Genomic DNA, 21346 nt, shown 5'->3' on the forward strand with positions numbered 1-21346 from the left:
CCAGTGTCTAATAGTCAGCCAGAAACCTGTGTACCCTAGAACGTTCTGAGTGTCCTTATCGTACGCTCAGATGTGTAACTCCTCCTCCTGTCATTATTTGTGGTGAAAAGCAGGGGAGGAAGTATTGGCCATGGACTCAGTGGGGCAAATGGGGAGAGAGAAAACTCCATGCATCATTGGAATATCTTAAATAACTGGATCTGAATAATTGTCTGAAGAGTTCAGTTGACATTCTGAGAATTCAGGTTTGGGGCTTTGTCGCCACATATCTGTGTAATGCTTCTCTGAGGCTGCAGGGGGAGAGTCACGCTTCTTGTCTGCCATCCACTGAGCCCATGTCATGGATGCTGTGTTATTCACATGCCTGTCATGAGGCTGAGGCAGGTGGGGCGGGGTGGATAGGGTGAACTGACCTTCTTATTTCAAAGAACCTTGCTTGTGTCATTCCTGGTGTTTGAGAAAGGGCCTTTCACGTAGCGAAGGAAACCTATTCATGATGCAGGACCGCTCTTTGATCCCTGCCTGAAAGAGGGTATGGACAGAGATCAAATTCCCCACCTCTGTGAAGGTTTCGCAGGTTTGATTCACCTTCACTACCTCAGAGTCCAGCTCACTAGATTAATATTTGTCCAACGCAGTGTTAGCTTGTTAGAACTTCACACTTCATCATTAGTCTTTCTCTGAACATGTAGGATGTGACACAAAAGTTCTTGATTCACTGGTAGCCTTACCTCTCTTAACCATACGGTCCCCTGTCAGGAGACAAGGTTGCCTTAGAATTTCAGAAGCATCTAAGGGTCTGGCGGATCTGTAAACTCACTTCAGCCCCATCCGTGGAACTGCACAGCTTTTAAGAAGGCAAATGTTTCCAGGTGCTTTCCTCATGGCCATTCGCACAGCCTGCCCTTGCTTTTGCTGCCTGTGATTTCTGATGCTGTGTTAACTCTACTTTATCACATACCTTCTCTCTTCACCTAATTACATAGGCAGATTATGCGTCAGAAATTGGCCATGGCAAAAAAACAGACGTTGACTCTGCACTGGTAGTGAACCGGGATCCTGCTTTTTGTTTGATAAGAGGTACATGTTGCCTTCCCCACCTTCATTCTCAAAGAAAAACTAATTTCTCAACAAGGTTTGGATTCAGCCCTATATCACACTGTGCAAAGTCCATATACATGAACTGTTTTTGGTGGTTGTTTTTTTTTGGCCGCACCGCAAGGTGTGTGGGATCTTAGTTCCCCCAGTCAGGAGACTAGGAATCGAACCCGTGCCCCCTGCAGTGGAAGTGTGGAGTCTTAACCACTGGACCACCAGGGAAATCCCATGAACTGGTCTTTAACTGCAAAATGGCCCTCTAAGTTCCCACCCTTCTAGACCAGGGCTGCTATATGCTCAGTCAATACAAAGAGTTTGATCTACTTCATGTATTAATTTTAAAGTTTATTTTTTTTTAAAATTGCACCACGCCCTAGTCAACCTCAGAAGACAGGGCAATAATAAGATGGGAAGCACACTGTGATGAGGTCGGCTGCCCTTGGAAAGCAGTCTCTGTGAGCCCCATCTCCTGGGTGATTTCCTTGTCCAACCTGCTTCCTCTGCTGCGCTTCTCTTCCTACCTACTTACATGCAAATCACACCCAAGTGTTAACACAGGGACCACGCCCACCCTCATGGATAACCGGGTATTTTATTGGGCATATGTGTGGCCATTAGATTTTTCCAGAAGTGGGAGCAGCAACAATTGAAAGCCCCTCCGTGTTCCCCTTCCTCCCTTCCCAGTGAGGCTTAGTGGCTTTGGTTGGAAGAATTTATGCAAACCATTTGATGAGAGCTGTACAGGGAACAGGGATTTCCAGAGAAATGTCTCCCTATTTGGTAGGTTAACTTGGCAGCTGCCTCAAGGTCAGAGGACCCCAGCCCCACTTCCACCACACACACACACACACACACACACACACACACACACATCCCTGCAGAAAGCCAGTTGCTTTGGAGATGGGGATGTTGACATTAAAATCTCTGCCACATCTACCTCTGTAAAGAACCACAGCTTATCTAGTTCACCAGAGCATGAAGCTGTAGTTGTCAGAGACCCTAAAAGCCTTCACCATATCGTAGCTATTTGTAGTTGCAAGGATAGAATATCCACCTTCCACATTCCATTCTTCAGGTCTGAAAATAGACAAACAAGTTGGATAGAAACTCTGCTAAGGCTTGGGGCTCAGGAAAGATCAATGAAATCAAGAGACAGGACTTAGGTTCCTGTCCTGTGCCTTCTGCATCTGACTCTGGACATTTAATTTCTTTGAGCCTTAGTTTTCTCATGAGGAAAAGGAAGCAACTACTCGATGAAAGGATTCATCTATTTACACAACATTAGAGAGTGAAAAATCTAGTACTAAGAATTTTATAAATTGTTTCAGGATGTTTTCATTGGGAGGGTTATGGACTTAGGCCTGACACAAATCATTCTGGGCGACAATAATAATAATAGATTTTCAGTGAAATAGAGAGCCCATTGCATTTCTCAAAATGTATTTCTTGCCTTGAAGCTCTTACATAAACCCCTAATTCCCAAACTGTTTCCAAATCTCCTCCTAGGCACCCACTTAGCTGAATGGTTACACAGCCGTGATTACCCCTTGAGATGCCATAAACTCCACAAAGTCCATGTCTAAGTCCACCTAAAGGTACTTAGGCTTCATTGCCCAGTAGAGCAAAGACTTAGAATGTACACAGTAAAGGTAGTCACGGAATAGCAGATGAATGAAGAGATGACAGATGATGTGAATTTTTAAATGTACCTACTCTAAGTGTACGGGTCAATACGTTTTGACAAGTACGTAGCATCGTGTAGCCACTATCACAGTAAAGCTGTAGAGTATTTCCGTCACTCCAAGAAGTTCCCTCACGTGCCTCTGCGGTTGATCTCCTTCCTGCATCCCAGCTGCTGTTTTGCTTGTCATTATAGTTTTGCCAGTTCTAGGAGATTGTGTAAGTGAAACATCCAATACATAGACTCCTGTGACTGGCGTTCTTCACTCTGCATAACGCTCTTGAGTCATCCGTGCGGTTGCATGTATCAGTGGCTCATTTCTTTTTATTCCTGAGCAGTATTTCATTGTATGGAGACGTTCCAGATTGCTTTCTGTTTGATTTCTGGTTGGATTCCATTGTGGAGAGAGAATATTTGTTATATGATTCCAATCCTTTCAAATGTATTAAGATCTGTCGTATGGCCCCAAGTATGAGCTAACTTGGTGAATGTTCCACGTGCAGTTGAAAACCTTGTATTTTCTGTTGTTGTTGGGTGGAGCGTTCTGTAAGTGTCCACCGGGTCGGAGAGTGTGGTTCAGCTCCACTCTATCCTCACCAATTTCCTGCTTACTTCTTTGATCAATTGCTGAGAGGGGAATTTTGAGATCCATGACTCTCATTGTGGATTTGCCTCTTTATCCTTGCAGTTCTATCAGCTTTGCCTCATGTATTTTGAAACTCTGTTTAGGTGCCTATATTAGCATTGTTATATTTTCTTGAAGAATTTATCCCAAGATAAGTGTTAAAAAAAAACAAAAACTCTTTTTGTGTCTGCCTGCTTGAATGGATACAGAGAGGTCCTCGCTCTCATAGATCAATACCATTTTTTAAGGTTGGGTAGAAAAGTTAGAGGGCCGATGGGGAGAGCCTGGAGGAGGAAGATGCTGACGCTCCTTAAGACGTTCCAAACGGCTGGCCACGGAAGACCTCACGGCCTAAATCCAACACACCGGCCTCCCCTTCCTTTCACAGCCACGCACAGGGCCAAGCAGAGCAAGGGCCGCGATGGCTGAGGTGCCTGATGCTTTTAAGTGACAAGGCTGAACTTTGCAGTCTGATGATTCGTTTTCACCGGTCTGTGGGGCCCTATTTTTAGTTTAGATGTAAATTGCTTTATGAGCTAATATGTCTGTACATTTTAATGACATGCCTCTGCCCCGTTCACTCCTTGTCCTGGCTACACCACTTTCCACGGAACTGCAGAGGCCACCCTGTCGTGGGCCAGGGACTTCCAACCCTGGGCTTGTCCTCTTGGCTGAGAAGGTCCAAGGTTCCCAACCCAGGTGTTGACAAGAAGGTGCAGATGGTCCTTCCTCCTGTCTTGAGTGTTCCCAGATGCTTCCTATCGAATATATCATGAGCTCAGAGACAGAACATCAGGGACAATGTGGGTTACCCACACCTTTGGGCTCTTCACTCTAAAATAGCAAAAGGGATATGTGGAGTCCAGTGCGGGAAGTACCTCCAAGGAAAACCAGCCCATGGCCATCTTAGTTCCCAACCCAGGTTCTATAAATGTTGTCCTGTGAGGTTATAAAGGTGTCCCCACGGGAAAATAGAAAACATTTCTTAGAAGAAAGAAGGAAAGAAGGAAGGAAGGCAGGAAGGAGGAAAGAAAGACACATGGCTCTAGCCAAGATTCTTAAAGCCCAGAGTTTATTTCCTAGAGTCTCAGAAACCAATACATGTGACCCCAGACCCGCGATCTTAGCAAATTTCTCATGAATCCAAGATTCAGTCCCCTTGAAAATATTAATATTTTCTTAAACTGGGATGAACAATAGCCAACGTTCCAAGGAAAAGCAGGTGTGTGGAGCTCTGGGTCCCCACGAGCTGTCACACACAAAAAGATAAAATAATTTTCATGCAAATAACCTTTGAGACCAAATCATTCACTCCGAGCTGAAGGGCAAATATCAACTCCAGCTGCCACTAGGGACTGAGAGGCGAGAGATGCCTGAGGCCATAGGTCCAGAAAGCTTCTTTTCTGAGCAAGATTAATTTCACAAGGTATCACAGAACGTTTTAAAAAATAAAGCAGGAGACCAAGAATATGATTTCCCATGAGTGTGACTATAGGTCCTGTGTTCTTTGAAATGATCTATTTAATTTTCCAAAACAAACTGAAATGAATGAAAATTTAACTATGTTCTCTAAATTGAATTGAGGGATTCAGGGTGTCAAATTATTTTCAAATAGAAACCCCTACTGAGAGCAGTTGCTTGTGTTTTACAAATTAGGAGATTCAAGCTTATGAATCGAATCACTGATAAGCCAGGAACCCTGACTATGCTGGAATTTCACTTGGTAAAAATAGAGAGACAACCAATCAGCACTCAGGACTAGCCTACATTTACGGCATAACATTGTCCAGTACTTAATAGTCCCGGAAATTATAAGAAGTTCTGATAATGAAATGCAGGCATTTTTACATAGAAAAAATTTTGGAGTAAGGTTTTTATTTAAAGAAGTCAGTTTTGGGCTTCCTTGGTGGCGCAGTGGTTGAGAGTCCGCCTGCCGATGCAGGGGACACGGGTTCGTGCCCCGGTCTGGGAAGATCCCACATGCCGCGGAGCGGCTGGGCCCGTGAGCCATGGCCGCTGAGCCTGCGCGTCCGGAGCCTGTGCTCCGCAATGGGAGAGGCCACAGCAATGAGAGGCCCGCGTACCGCAAAAAAAAAAAGTCAGTTTTAATGAGACTATTATATGAATATTATTAATGCTTTTTCATTTGTATTCTGCAACTGCGATTTTCTCTTTCTGGGTTGTTTTTTTGTTTTTTTTTCCTGCTGGGAAAGTGACATCCTAATAACTGTCAATTTGGGGACTTTTCTAGAAGGGCCAAAAAAAAAAAAATTCTATACTGAAACTGTAGGCTATATTTCTCAGGATCAAATAGCTTCCTTAGTAAAAGTCACTTTAACAGGAAGCTAAACTGGATGTATCTGTTTTAAAGAAATGTAATGTAAATTGTTTGTGAGCAGCGTAATGAATTCATTTCCCCTGGCAACCTGCGCCTACAGCTCTACGATTCCTGAAAACAGTAACGCAGGCACTGGGGAGAGCTCTCTGGGGGAGCTGCTATGACATAGCTAGTTGGGTTTTGCTTCCCGTAGTTTTTAAATGTTTATTATTCTGATTCTAAGACTCTTGTTAGTGTTGTACATCCTGTGGATTTTTTTCTGTCTTTATTTATGTATCTCAGTGACTTCCAGGCCTTTTCCCCACTACAACCAACAAAGCAAAGAAGGAATCCACCATCGTGAGAAACCAGTGCCACGTGGTAATGACTGTAACTAATGGGCAAGGTCTTTGACAGATTCTCTCATTCAAACCTCACAACAACCCTGCACAGTAAGAATTGTTAAACCTCCTCATTTTTTAGTGGAGGATTATAGGGGATGAGTGACCTGCTCCAAATCATGGAGCAGCTGGGAGCTTGGTGCCCGGTGACCCCTTGTCCACCACCACGGAGTGTGTGCGTGCAGCAGAATGGAGGCCGTGCCCACATCTAGGATAAGTGGGTGAATCCCCACTTTACCTGGGTTGATGGGATGGAGGCAAAAATAGTGTGACCAAGGGTTCTCTGCATTGACTCACCACTCATGACACATGGGCATAGAGAAGTCGGTTCTTGGCCTCCACTGCCTGCAGTGATGTGCGCATACATTGCAAATGAGTGCACCAGTCCTTCAGCTGCACCCCAGGCTGCTGACCCACCTGCCTCCCTGTCTCTGACTTCCTGGGGTGATGTCAGCCTGCGCCCTGAGTCTCGCATGCTCAGCAGCACTCGCTGCCTCTTTTCTCCTTGGGTTTATGGTCTCAGCATAACCCACAGCGTTACTCTGAGCCAATTGCTCAACCATCCCATGCTTTCCTGTCCATGAATTGGGCACAGCAATACCATCAGCCTCCCACGGCTCTTGAAAACCTGTTTGCCTGTTTCCCCACACACAAGGGAAAGAAGTCCCGTTTGTGAGGAATTAATGATCTAATTAGCATCCTTTGTAATTCTGTTCTCCTTTCAGAAAGGCTGAGAACACACACACTCTGTGCTGGACACACAATGTCAGGTCCATGCCTGAGAAGAGGGCTGCCTGTAGGTTTATTTTTTTATTTTTTTGCGGTACGCGGGCCTCTCACTGCTGTGGCCTCTCCTGTTGCGGAGCACAGGCTCCGGACACGCAGGCTCAGTGGCCATGGCTCACGGGCCCAGCCGCTCCGCGGCATGTGGGATCTTCCCGGACCGGGCCACGAACCCGTGTCCTCTGCATCGGCAGGCGGACTCTCAACCACTGCGCCACCAGGGAAGCCCTGCCTGTAGGTTTTTGCAGAACTGTGATATCAGCATTTTCACTTCTCCTTCCTGCTCCCCACCGACCCCATCAATTCCTAGACACCATGTTTGAAACAGATCAAAGAGAGCACACCACACATCTTCCTCCAGGTTAAGAAAAAGTGAGTGAGTTTAATTTCTTCTCGTTTCATAGTCCTGGTTTCTGATCTTCCCTGACTTAGCAAGAGGGAGACAGCTAATGGCAACGAAGCCCCGAGATCAACTCCCTTCATCCATCCCTTCCATCTCTCAGTGTGCAGAACTGTAAATTTTCCCAAGGGCAAAAAATGTTCTTTAGTGAATGTTTTCCTTCCAGGGCTCATTTGGTGGGGCGAGGGGTACCTCTTTTCTCCTTCCTCTGGCATCTGCGGAGAGCGTGCTGTATTGTCACAGCTCTGTGCTGCCTTCCTAACATACCTTGACTTCTCTGCCACTGAGCAGAGATGACTGCATTCCTGTGAAAGGATTGCCCATGATGGACCTACCCAACCGAGTTTCCAGGGCTTAGACCCTTGGCTGTGAGTCACAGACCACGCCCCAGTCAATTCTCAGGCATTGATGACTGGCCCAGGGTCTTGGCTGTACTCTCTTTTCCAGTCTGGAATCCATAATGCTTAAGCTCTCCAAGGGCCTGCGGTTCAGGAAGGCTAAGCAGGGAGCAGGCCAATGCTTGGGTTGAATCTTTCTGAATAAACGTTCTACCCTTGACCTCGGCATTCCTCCTTACACCTGTTTCCAGCACCTGGCTCTGATTTGCTGACCCAGCCCAGCAGGTGCCGGACAGACATTGGTGGTCGCCCACTCAGTGGCCTCAAGTCTAGCCTTACCCTTCTCACCCACATTCCTTTAAGGCAAATGGCTTTCACTGTGGAGGCTCAAGGATTCTTTTGGATTGACCTAGAAAGACTGGCATTTAACATGCATGGTAACCAGATCCTTCCGTCAGGTTGAATTTGTCATTGGCATTCACGGTGGCAGAGAGGAGTGGGGGGGGCCCAGGTGTGGGGCTGGACACAGTTTCCTCACTGCCCCCAGCACCTCCTTGCGTGCTGGGCATGTGGCTGACACGTCCACAACAGCCCGGCCCTCAGGGTGAGGCAGGGCCATTTCTAGGTAAAATGGTATCTGGCAGGGGTGGACCTGGAGCCATCAGCGCCCATTAATGTCTCAGTTGCAATTCAGTTTATCCAATCAGTTACTATCACTTGGATAAGCCTGAGGGAATGGAACGCAGGACAGTTACATTGTAATGGATCAGAATCGTGGGTGGTGTACACAGATGCTCATTTGGGGAAGGGCTGAGGCTGGCACCTTACAGAGGCCCTGGGAAGCTTAGAGGCCGCCTGAGGGCACTGGTTACTCATCAAAATGACCTGGCACAGCTCACTCTTTTATTTTAGGCTAGCAAAAAATAATTCCTCTTATAAATGTGGCTACCCTGTCTTATGCCAGAGTGAATATCAGGAATCCTGATATTCTGTTTCATTTTGTCTGTTTTGTTTTGTTCAGTCAGTGAATCAAGTGGGCCGGGCCGCATTTAGGTAAAGGGGGCTACTGGTGTTGCCCCCAAGCCCAAACAAGAGCATTTCCTCCAAAACGGCACCCAGTTATATCCCCTGCGCTAAGTGTCCAGGGACACATTTGGCCTCAGTGAAACGCCGAAGGCAGTTTCACGCTTTGATTGTCAAGAATATTGCCACAAGAAGCATGTTGGCTTTTTAAAAATATTCATCCCATTTAGCATAAAAATCAAGCCAAAGAGCCCATTGATCTTTGATCTTGATCAAGCCAAAATCAAGCCCATTTAGCATAAAAATCAAGCCAAAGCCATTGAGTATTATCTTCTCTTTTCTTTGACACCATCCTACTAAAAACTAACCTTCTGTTAAGAGCAACAAGCTTGTGTGCCTTTAGAGACCAAGAAGGCACGATTAATGAAAAAGCAGGTGAGGTGAAAGAAAAAATGTTGATAGAAGCACAAATATAATACATGATATTGTTTGCTTTCCTCTTAACTTACTTTGAGCATAGCAACTGTACAAGCGCAGTGGCAAATGACCGCTGAAAACAGCCTTGCAGCAGGGGAGCAAAAGGGAGTGGTGAGCACTGTGGAAAACTGTGGGAGAGTGCATCCCAGCCCAAAGTGACCGTGCTGCTCAGCCCTTCCTGTAGGTTCTGGGTTGCTAAATTTCTGCTTTGCCAAGAGGACCTGCTAACCCAGATTTTAATGGGAAATCTCCTAATTAAAAATATTGTTTTTAAAATTGTGGTTAAAAACACATAACATAAAAATGACCATCTTAACCACCATTTTTAAGTGTTCAGTTCAGTAGCACTGAGTAAATTCCCACTATTATACAACCAATCTCCAGAACTTTTTCATCTTGCAAAACGGAAACTCTATACCCATTAAGCAATACCTTCCCATTGCCCCCACCCCCTAACCCCTGGCAACCACCATTCTACTTTCTGTTTCTATAAATTTGACGGCTTTAGATACCTCATGTAAGTAGGATTGTACTGAATTTGTCTTTTAGTGTCTGGCTTATTTCACTTAGCATAATGTCCTCAAGGTTCATCCATGTTGTAGCATGTGTCAGAATTTCCTTCCTTTTTCAGATGGAGTAATATCCCATTATATGTATACGCCACATTTTGCTTATCTATTTACCCGTTGATGGATACCTGGGTTGCTTTCACCTATTGTGACTAGCGCCAATGGAAACATGGTTGTACAGATACCTGTGTGAGTTCCTGTTTTCAATTCTTACTGAATTGCAGAATCATACGGTAATTCTATGTTTAGTTTCTTGAGGAATCGCTATGCTATTTTACACTGGTTTACATTCCCACCAACAGTGCACAAGAGTTTCTATTTCTCCACACCCTTGCTCCTAATTTTTTAATGTTTGCAACTCATTCAAGCCTTTTTCAAAATACCATGCACAGTTCAGGCCAAGCAAACACTTGAAACAAACACCAAGCAAACACAGTTCAGGCCAGAACCTGGAACTGTCCTATACACAGAGAAAGACATCCACAAGCCTCTGGCAGAATTCATGCTACCTTATCCCCATCAGCAAGAAATGGTTCTCGATGACATAACAAGGAGGATGCTTACACACATCACTCAGCCCTAAGCAGGAGCAACTCTCACCACCTGCTCTTCAGGGCAGGGAAAGGATAGCCTAGCATCAGAATCTGACACTATTTTTTTTTTCCTTTCAAACAGCATTTGACAGTAACAGGAAATAAATCAAAGGAAAATCAAAGATTTTGTGTTTCTGAGTGAGTCTGGTTCATGGATACCCAGGATTTCTGGTCAAGTTCATGTGAGAAAAATGGTCTTTCCTTTAAGCAAAGGTATATCATTCCCTTCAGCTAGTCTCCTGTGGATCTTGACTGAACTGGGTCTCCCAGTTGAGATGGAAAATTCTGCCTCTCTGTTCCATTTCCTGGTTTTACTTTATGACTAAAACTCACATTTCTCAACGTATCTGAAGCCCCATGCTGATAGAGCAGTGTTAAATGATGGTTGTAAGTTTGTTCATTTGTTACCCGAGGAAAGTGTGTAAAGTTTAGAAATAATATCGGACTAACAATCCTTTCTTCCCCTTGGCACACATCTCAGAATAGACTGGAATGCAGGGCAAACTCAAAAGCAGGTAGAGGAGATCAGTGCTTATCATTCTCTGTCCTTTGTTTCAGCTTCAATGAGACATCATTATTCCCAAGAAACAGCACTTCCTGTGATGAAGGAGAGCCAGCATTTGGAAAACTATTTAAAGGAATACATATATACAGTTCTCTTGGGGAAGGCTGTAGGGAAAATGTCTGCTTATGATTGAATGGTCTGTGCTTATAGAAAGAGTTCTAAATTTTTAACTCATTCCTCCTTTATGAGAGAGCCATATATAAAGTTGGGCCACGTGGAGGCACACTGGACTGGGTGATGAGTAACCATGATTACAGCATGCCAAAGGAACTAAAACTTATACATGATGGAAAGATGAGCATCACAAATACTATTGTCTTTCTTTACTGGGGCGTCTTGGCTGTTGTATATCGTTCCTCACAAACAGTCCCCAGGTGTTTCTGTGTGGCAGAGGAGCCTCTTTGCTAATATGAGAAGAAAAGGAAGGAAGGAAGGGAGGGAAGGAAGGGAGGGAGGGAGGAAGGAGGGAAGGGAGGGAAGGAGGGAAGGAGGGAGGGAGGGAGGGAGGGAGGAAGGAAGGAAAGAAAGGAAGGAAGGAAGGAAGGGAGGGAAGAAGGGAGGGAGGAGGGAAGGAAGGAAGGAAGGAAGGGAGGGAGGGAGGGAGGAAGGAAGGGAGGGAAGGAGGGAGGGAGGAAGGAAGGAAGGAAGGGAGGAAAAGGAAAGGAGGGAGGGAGGAAACGGACATTTATGAAGCAGTTAATATAAGTGAGTCGTGTGCAAAGTGCTTTAGGTGCATTACTTTATTTATTCAGCCCTACAACAACCTTGTGAGATAGGGTGTCACCTCTATTTCACAAAAGAGAAAACTAAGGCTCAGAGACGTTAAGTGACTTGCCCGAGTCATACAGCTAATAAGTTGTTAAACTGGAATTCAAAACCAGGCTAAGCCTCTCTGCATAAAACTTCCTTGCTGAGATGGTTCGCGGCGGGGTGGTCCTCAAGTTCACATAAGTAAAACCAGGGAGGCGGTATAATCACCTATAGATACTCAGGATAATCCCCGCTCTTAGCCCCCTGCTCTGGAAGCAGCCTTTCTTCTCTGAAAGATAGCATTGGTCCATATTGTTTGGAATCTAATAACTGACTGAAAACATGAGAGTGTAAAAGTAGCGAACCCTAACTATTTAATACCAAGTTTTGAAGGCTGTAGGGTATTAACAGCTAAAACATTGAAAATGGAAGATAGAGTTTAATTTCGAGTATAAAAAAAAAGCACTAAAATACACACAGATTCCAAAAGCAGCCGCAAATGGCTTGCAAGCCACCAGCAGTGTCACAAAGATTCCGTCCCTCTGCAGAAAATACCTCACCCAACTCTAGTTTCACCCTTCAGATATTTCAGAACAACTGTCATGGAAGTTTCCTCTAGATTAGAAATTGCCTTCAAGGAAAAGAGGCTACAAAATGAAGCCTGATGGTCTGTTCATCTAGGCAGAATTCACTCTTCACTCATACAGAATGGCCAGAGAAAAGTACTTTACACATTAATGATATGCCTAGATCACTTGGGTTTTTTCAGGATTCGCGAGAGTAAGGTGACTATGACGGGGAAGAGAAGAGTTCAGCACGAGTGCATAGGCACCAGCTTCTGTCAGGACGATGTTTATTCCATGTCAACTTCAAGGACATTGAAGTGGCTAACCCATTACCAACAGAATCTAGTAACAGCCTTTTAAAAAAAGCCCAATCGGGCTTCCCTGGTGGCACAGTGGTTGAGAATCTGCCTGCTAATGCAGGGGACACAGGTTCGAACCCTGGTCCAGGAAGACCCCCACATGCTGCAGAGCAACTGGGCCCGTGAGCCACAATTACTGAGCCTGCGCGTCTGGAGCCTGTGCTCCGCAACAAGAGAGGCCGCGACAGTGAGAGGCCCGCGCACCGCGATGAAGAGGGGCCCCCACTCGCCGCAACTAGAGAAAGCCCTCGCACAGAAACGAAGACCCAACACAGCAAAAATAAATAAGTAAATAAACTCCTACCCCCAACATCTTCTTTAAAAAAAAAAAAAAAAAAGCCCTATCACACTTGATGTCTCAACTATGCCTTTATAGAAATCTACCTGCTTTAGTTTTATTCTACTGTGGCTAATATGATTCCATGGGCCTTCTTAACTTTCTATCAGGGCATGACATGGCAGGGGGAAGGATAATCCTAAAGCCATAAGGACTTGGGAAAATTTTAGGGAACTTGAAACATCAGCACCCAGTATATGCTTAGGGTAAAATCTGGTAAAATGCAGGCCAAGTACTCTTTTTTCTCTTGAAAATAGTTTGAGTGGCAACAAAACAACATACTTGCTGAAGTTCTGCTTCACCTGTGCCAGGTATTGTCCATTCATACAGCAGCTTCATAACATCACCCGCCTGTGCCTACCTCATTGCTTTGGTATCAGTGGCATTCTAATCCCATGGGATAACTTTACCAGTGAAGTCATCAGAATGTTAGTCTGTGTTTGGTAGTTCTCTGAGGAAGAACTGTTTGTCATGGTGCCTTCGATGTAAGCAGTCTGCATTTTTACATCAAGTTGCATTTCAGCAAGACTTCTTTATGATTGTCCCTCATTCCACTGAGTGATTATTTTTTAAACTCAAGGCATCATAAATAAATTTCACTTATGAGATTAGATAGATCAATGACTTCAAAATCATAACTTGTATCTGTCTGGTATCTGTGAAAGATAGATATCTCTTTAGGAATGTCTATGTAATTAGATTTTATTGCCTGGAGAAAAAAGTCCTTTTATTCATGATTTGCTCAAAACTAAGCCTGCAGTTTTGCAAAAATTACATATATATATATATATATATATATATTCTTCACATGCTGGTCGAAATTCTTACTTTAGCAGTGGAGAGATTATGTCATGTGATGTAGTGAAGTCATTTAAATCAGGATTTTATTTATTTTGCAGATTTTTCTAAACCCAAATTCCTACTAGTTTTAATGTTATTTTCATCTCAGTAAATCATGTACAAGTGGACTTTAAAAAAAAGTAGAATAGCCTGTACTGTTTCCCAAGGGGCATGCATTACTGTTGCCCCTTTTTAGATCATGAGTGTGAATTCCTTTCATGGCTCTTGGTCATGGCCAAGATAACCTGAGCTTGCTTTCCACTCCTAACAATAATTATGTCCTATATAATTATTATTATCCTTTCTCCTCAATAGAAAAGTGACTGGATCAACTCAAAAAGGACTGGCCTCTTTTTCCTCTGATGCAGATTTTCTTCTGTTGCAGACTGGATTTGAGGACCCTCCCCTCCAGGGACAGGCCGCAGCTTCAGGGAGTGGGAATGGAGCTGATTCTCAGCCAGCTCGCCATGTCTTCTCCTTTTCCTGGTTGAACTCCCTGAATGAATGATGTTCATTCCAACTGCTGCACCTCTGTCTGCCTGGCTGAGATTCACACAGGCAGCAGGGAACCTAGATAAAACTAATAGTATGCAGGTGATGAAAGGGACCTCTGAACGGGATTTCTACCAAAAATATCCTTTAATTCCAGATGACTTAGCTAACACATTGAGGGAAAACAATGCTTTGAGAAAACAGCTGCAGAAAGCATTGGAAAAAAAGGAACTTGATCTTACGCAAATCTTTTATTGTGTGGGAAACATTATGAAGGGTTTGTAGGTGTGATATGTGTGTGTGTGTGTGTGTTTCAGTAACAAGTGGCAGGTGTTGAAAAATGTGGGCACTACTCTCTCATCTCTAATAGGCACTGTCTTTTGTTGTGAAATCATAGTAGCTCTTATTCTCTTTCCTCTTTAACAGTGCAGGTGGTCAGTGAAATTCAGTGTTCATTCAGAAGTGACTGATTTATCAATATATGGACAAAAGGTAAATCATTGACCAAAGATATGAGATGCTTCACAAAGCTTTCCTCTTTTCCACGACAGATGTCGCTGAATGGATATCCAGAAATGTTCTTTGACTCTGGTGATACTTTCATAGTCCAGAAGGCTAAAGGCCAAGGACACTTCTTGTGACACTTTTCTAATCTTAGTTTTAGATATGCAGATATCAGGCACTTTAACTAAAGAAGACTTTTCAACAGGAACTGTCTATTTTCTTATGTATCCACTGAGGCACCAATCTGCTGAACCGTAGAATAACTGCATGTATTTAAATATATATATACACACACACAATACACATTATACATGTACAAATATATATGTATTTAAATCATGCTTTATTTGTTCCACCATAATTTTGCCTCCTTCGAAACATAAGTTTAACTTTACTCTGTATGAACTCTTAAATAAATGCTGTTTTTAACAACTTAGTCTTACAAGGATTTATTATGTTTCATATCATCTTATTAATCCACTAATCAAGTGAATTTAAAGGGTCTCAAGGGAAGAAGCATTCTCATCCATCCAAACTGATTTTGAAGTATTAAACATTCGACTGAATTTTTAAAGTTATAACTAAACTACCAAAGGCGAGTGCATTGTAAAACTAATTAGGTGTGCTGTTTGATTTTAGAAGTGCATAGAGATAGTCCGTATTCCTAAGAATTAAAGTGATTAGGGTTGGCATAGACATACATGAGGTATTTGTGAAGTTATTAAAGTCAAAATGTGCTTTATAAAAAAAATGTTCCCAAGGGCCATTTTACAGCAACTACATTTAGTTCTTTTAAGTGGAGGGGCTATTAAGTTTCTCCTACTAGAAGACAGCAGTGGAAAATAGCTTAGAAAAAAAGATAATTAATGGTACCAAAGTAATCGTTTGATAAAGTAAGCCTTTCTCATGGGAAAACAATGCAGCATTTTGGCCCCTAATTGGAGGAAAGCCCCACCACAGCCCTTGTCCTCTTTTCTTTTCCTCCTTCCCCACTGTCCCCAATTATTTCACATCTTACAGGTAATCAGGGTTAGATGTTATTTCCATTATGAATCAATCTTCCATCTATAGAATTACCAAGCCTTAGAACTGGAAACAACTTTCCAAATTATTTAACTTAACCTCAGAGGAGTAATCTGAGGTGCAGAGATGAGTCCAAAGTGGTTGCAGTGTAAGCCACTGACATAGGTTCGTGTTTTTAGTAGAAAATAAAATGCAAGGAGTTTTGTTTTCTCTTGTGCTGAAGTCAATTTGGAGGAAGTAAGGAGCTCAGGGTATATTCCCCTGTGAGCACTGAAGAGGAAAAATAAAGTCATGATTACCTTTGCAGCTTTTATTAGAAATATAAATATTCAACATTCTCTTACACAACCAAATTGACCAAGGATTGGAAAGCTGTTTTATTACTGAAACGTTTACAAGGAAAAGCTGGTTCAAAGAGCTTACAGATTTTGTCTCACCCACCCAAGAGAATGACATTCTTTTTGGCTCAAACCACAACAAAATCAATTGGGTGACTTCTGTCTGCTTCTTCAAAACATTTCCTCCTGGGTCTATACTCTCTTTAAAACACTGTTAAAGACACCTGGAAATAGAAACTATGAGTACACGGTACAAATTACAGGATGTTGCTGTTACTGCACGTGAATACACTTTGTGCATGCTAAGGAGTATGGGCGCTCTTGCTGTACATCCTCTACGTCTCAAGCTATATAAAAATAAACAAATGGTATCAGAGCAACGCTGTGGTACAGAATACTGCATTATTTTCTATTTTTACTTTTTTGTGTTAAATGCAGAATCTTTCTGGCCAAACGCACCGTTTCATTTCCCAATAATCTCCATCAGTTTCCTGTTGCTGTGAGCTTGCTGCGCTAACTGCTCAGCCCTGGCCATTTCCAAGACTTCTCGGAGGAGGTGGAAGGTGAGATCCAGGGAGATGGGAGGTTCCTCGGCTCGCCTCTCCCTCTCCGGTGCCTCCTGGCGGCCGCCGAGGCCGTTTTCGGCGCCACGTTCCACCGGACTCGCAGGGCTGTCGAGCGGGCGCCGGGGCAGCAGCAGCTGCTGCAGCAACGCGCGGAAAAAGTTGGCGGCCACCTCGTCCGGCGAAAGGCGGCTGCCGCTGCTGCCGGCAGGAGGCGAGGAGGCGGCCGAGAGCGGAGCAGCGGGGCTCTTATTGAGGCTACCCAGGCGGAGGAAGTACTCCTCCCCCATGCGGAGCAGGCCGGGCCGAGCCTGCGGCTGCTGAGACTGCGGCGAAGGCTGGAAGAAATCCAGGGGCTGGGGGTGCTGCGAGGCCTGCCGGGCCCCCGGGACGGGCCCCCGGCTAAGGAGGGCCCTGCATGGCGGGCAGGGCAGGAGAGCCACCAGCAGGACGCCCGCGGACACGAGCAGCGGCAGCCGCATGTTAGGGGCGCTAGGTGCGGCACCCAGGTGGGCAGAGGGCGGAACGAGAGAGAGAAAGAGAGAAAGCAAGAGTTGATCAGAGTTGCGCTCAACTGGGAGGTGCACTCGGGGGATGGGGGGCTTCCTACAGGACGACACCCACAGACCTGGCTCGGGGGCTCGGGCGGGCGCTGTCCGCGGTGCTGAAGCGCGCAAACTCGGACTTCCAGAGTTGGAGGCAGGCCGAGACGGGGAGCAGGAAAAGGGACGCCTGCGGGGCTCGGCGCCAAAGCTCAGCCCCTCGTCAGGCCGGACTGACTCTTCTTACGAGACTCACGAAGGGACGGTCCCTGAGTGCCCTTTGTAACGGTCCCCCAAACCAATCCCCCGAGCCCTAGAGAAGACCTACAAATGTAAGATCTCACCTGTTCTACACATCTCCCCCCACCCCCCACCCCACCCTTTCCGGATGTTTCAGCGTTTTCCTCCGAACTGAGAACTGCTGCCTCCTCCTCGTCGTTTTCCATCCCTGCCCTTGCATCCTTCTCTCGGCGGTTGGGATGGATGGGGGGCTCATTTACGCAGCCAGCGAGGGATAACTGCCAGTTCGGGTAACGATGAGCAGCCGTCTAAGTTCGCTTTAGCCACATCCCAGCTACTATCGGAATCCTGAGGCACAGTCGGTAAACACACACACGCGCGCACACACACACACGCACACACACACACACACACAAGCACGCCTAGGGACAGCTGGCTGCGCGGCGCACACCGTGGCAGCTCAGGCAGTGCAAAGTTGGAGGCGCGTTTCCGTCTAGGCGCTCCCTACCTTCTGAGGCGCTTCTGCAGGTGAGCGGAGCGCTGCGCCGCTCTGCAGAGGAACGGCTCCGGGGCTTTCTCAGGGGTTTTCTTCCCTTCTCCTTTCTTTCCCCACTCTCTTCTTCTTTCCCTCTTCTCTTTCTCTTCAGTCTCTCAACGGACTTGGGCTCCGAGTTTCTCCACACCAGAGCCCGGAGTGGGATTTTATAGCGTCGACCCTCTTCAGAAACCACGCAGCATTTGCCTAATAAGCTGACGCTCTCTTGACAGCTCGATTGCGTGCTGCCTCTGCTCCTGCATAAATCACAGGGCCCTGCCGGGGAACGAGGGGCAGAATTTTTGCTCTCTCAACACTGAATCTCACATCCAATTATATCAACAGATATTTATCGCCTCCTTGGTGACGTCAATGAGCCCTAAAATGGAAGGGCTTCTTATGACTTGTCCATTGACAAAAATTCTTGAATGAGATTTCCCAAGTGTGCAAACATACTGACCTCTTACTAGGAAAGGCCAAACTGAAGGTCAGGAAAGAGACAGTGACTGAGAGGGGAGAGGAAGGGAAAGAGTGAAGGAAGGGAGGTCTATCAACACACGGTCTTGTGGGAAAAGCAGTAACCAGTTATGGGGGGGGGGGGCTCTGGATCCTCCCCTCCCCTCTCCCACCTAACTTCTCTGACCAGCTGTGTCAGGCAACACCTCAGTATTGGAAAATATCCCTTTGCTAAAGTGTCCCATTACCTTTCTGCCCGGATAAGAATGAAGAACAAGGAGATGGGAGTGCAGAGACGTCCAGCTTTTAAGCCTCTAACTGCTTTTTCCTCCCAAGAACAGATGAAGGAATTACGAGTCTGCAGAGGCAAGACCAATAAGTCTCTTGAAACACTGCCCAAGTTTTTAAAATGATGCAAGAGCTACTCCCATGATGAAGAGGCACAAACCAGGTTCAGTCAGGAAAGATTTTAAGTTCTCCCAGAAACTCACTGTTCCTCCTTTGTCTCTTCTCTCAGAATCTGAAATTAATTTTGGACTTTTCTGTCTCCAGATTAGAGAAAGTACCAGTGAGAGGTGAGTGAGTTAAACGATCTTTATCTAGTTTACTCAATGCAAGCCCAATGACAGGAGCATTCCTTCTAACTTCCTATTCTATAATGGGAAAGGCTTAAACTGCTTGATTACAGGGCTGAATTTGTCAGTTACATGTTTTCACTGATGAATATTGAGCCTGTAAAAGATAACCTAATTCATTTTAGTTCCAAATACTATTAATATCCATGATACTATCCACATCAGGAGCACCCAGGTTGTTGTTGTTTTAATTATTTCTTTTTCCAAATTCAAATGTGCTGCATGGGAGACTAGTAAATAAATAAATGTTCTCTGGCAGTACCACAGAATGGAATGCCTATAAAACCACACTCGAATTTCAAAATAAATCGATACTATCATATAGCTGGGAGGCAGTTACCTCTAATTCTGCAATTCAAAATTCAATTCCAAACTCTGGTGTCTATGATTCAATTCAGCTTCTATATAACCATCAGAGCTGTTTATCAGAAATTTCCTTTTCCTCATTCCTGGTTACCTCTGCTACTTCCTTTGTAGCTACTTCCTTTGTAGCTAGCATGACAAATGATGCAATGCTTATTTCAACTCCTATTTTGGGGTCTATAATAATCCACAACTGCTCTTAGAAACAAAAGGAAGGTAGAAAGAGAAATTCTGGCAGTTTCCAGAGAAGTCAGCCCATAGTTGGATCATTGCACTATGGAATGTAGTTTTGACATAAGAGAACAGAGGAAGAAATGTGTCTTCTGGGGAAGATGTGAGTTGTCAATAGAAGATCATAATTATGAAATTGGTTGCGATTTTAGAGGAAAACTATGTTTTATGTTAGTAAGAAAAGAACCCTCTTCTGTCCCCATTGGCATATCTCAGCTTGGATACCAACCTGGAGGTGAAAGTAGATTTGAAAGGGGAAGTTGAGGTTCACGGATACAGAAGAACTAGGAAAGGGATAAGACCACGGGTTTAGCTGGGGAGACGCGGGAGGTTCCTCCAGAGAAGATACAACTTACTCTAGGCTTTGACTAACCCCAAACCTTTTCAGATCTCTCTCCTCTTGGGCCATATGGAGGATGTTGTTTTAGTATGGCTCCCTCATCACTGCTGAATCCTTGCTGTGAGATTTTCCTCGAGTAGGCAGTTGGTTGGGCAAAGTGGCTCTGACTAGGGGTGAAGAACAAAAGGCCTAGATCTCAGCGGAGGAGGAACTGTGCAGAGGAGCCCCTACTCGCCACAATTTAGCCAAAAGTTAGATCTCATCAAATCACTTAGCATTCACATTAGAAATGACTGGAAGAGATCATTTAGTTTTAATGAGAACCAGAGAGGTTAAGTGACTGACCTGAAGTCTCTCAGCTAGTGAGTGATAAAAGTCAGAATTAGAATCCAGTTCTTTTGACTACCAGCTGTAGTATTTCCATAATATAACAATACCCTTTGAACCACCTTTTCCAGCAGAGAGACACAGAAACAAATTGAAGTGAGAAGATGAACTTAGGTAAAGCAACATGTTCACACACTCATCCTGAGTTACCTTTTCTCCGACTTTAGTATATTGATAAATCTCCTAAGGCGTAAGATCACAGAGGTTCTCTGTGCATGCTGATGCCCTAGCACCTGATCCCTGTGCACACACTGCAATTTACCTGTCCGCTGAATCTCATCATTATAACATGAGATTTTTAAAGGCATTGCCAACTTAAGTTGCATTAATTTCATTTTCCAGCTTAGTTTACTTTGGAAAAAAAGAGATCTTTTGATAAAGTATATATGTGGTTCTCAAAATAATGATACAAATGTGTGATTGAAGAAATAACATATTGCAACAGGACTTATAGGTACAGCAAACGAAATACCCAAGTCTGTAAAAATTACCACTGACAGGTTCAATCTTACATGTAGGAATAACTTCTTGAAAGGATTCACTGGAGAACCAATTTAAATGCTTTTAGAACCTAAAAACACAATCCAAGAAATACGGGCACAAAACAAGGATTACTTAATGCTTTCAACCGCATTTTTCAATAAGAACATAATACAGGGTATAGTTAAATTTAAAAAGATGGCACAGAAGTCCAATGAATAAAGAAATATTAGAAATAATAGGTACCTGCTGGGCATATTCCTGCCATCTGCATCTCCCTGACTTTTGAGGAGATCCCAGCATATGCTTCTACTAGCAAAGTTCATGGCAAATGAAGATGTAAGCCAGGTTTGCTAACTGAAACATTTGTTGAAATGAATCTACCATCTCCAATGACAGCCTTTAACAGCGCCGAGGGTGGACAGGTGGTTTGGCAATCGTTTGTAAATTCCATAGGTAGGGCTAGGGAGAGGACCTCAAACAGCACAAATATCT

General features: G+C 44.5%; 2 protein-coding genes across 4 annotated transcripts in view; one reads left to right on the forward strand and one right to left on the reverse strand.

Moving 5' to 3' along the window:
• The window catches only part of TRIM55 (tripartite motif containing 55), a gene marked incomplete at both ends in the record, with an annotated part of 41676 nt that extends 27446 nt beyond the window's left edge, over positions 1 to 14230 (forward strand). For all 3 annotated transcript variants that reach the window (XM_082858364.1, XM_082858365.1, XM_082858366.1), the window contains one exon: positions 14108 to 14230. In XM_082858364.1, the coding sequence (XP_082714490.1) occupies positions 14108 to 14230 (123 nt within the window). The remainder of the gene's footprint in view (positions 1 to 14107) is intronic.
• A 2312-nt stretch (positions 14231 to 16542) lies between these two features.
• Positions 16543 to 17130, reverse strand: CRH (corticotropin releasing hormone; the record flags this gene model as incomplete). Its single annotated transcript, XM_082858857.1, has 1 exon — positions 16543 to 17130. Exon 1 carries the CDS (start codon positions 17122 to 17124, stop codon positions 16543 to 16545), a length of 582 nt encoding a protein of 193 aa, XP_082714983.1. The 5' UTR covers positions 17125 to 17130.
• Between the last annotated feature and the right edge of the window lie 4216 nt (positions 17131 to 21346).

This window comes from Leucopleurus acutus (assembly GCF_964270905.1).
Source record: "Leucopleurus acutus genome assembly, chromosome: 17".
Classification (NCBI taxonomy): domain Eukaryota; kingdom Metazoa; phylum Chordata; class Mammalia; order Artiodactyla; family Delphinidae; genus Leucopleurus; species Leucopleurus acutus.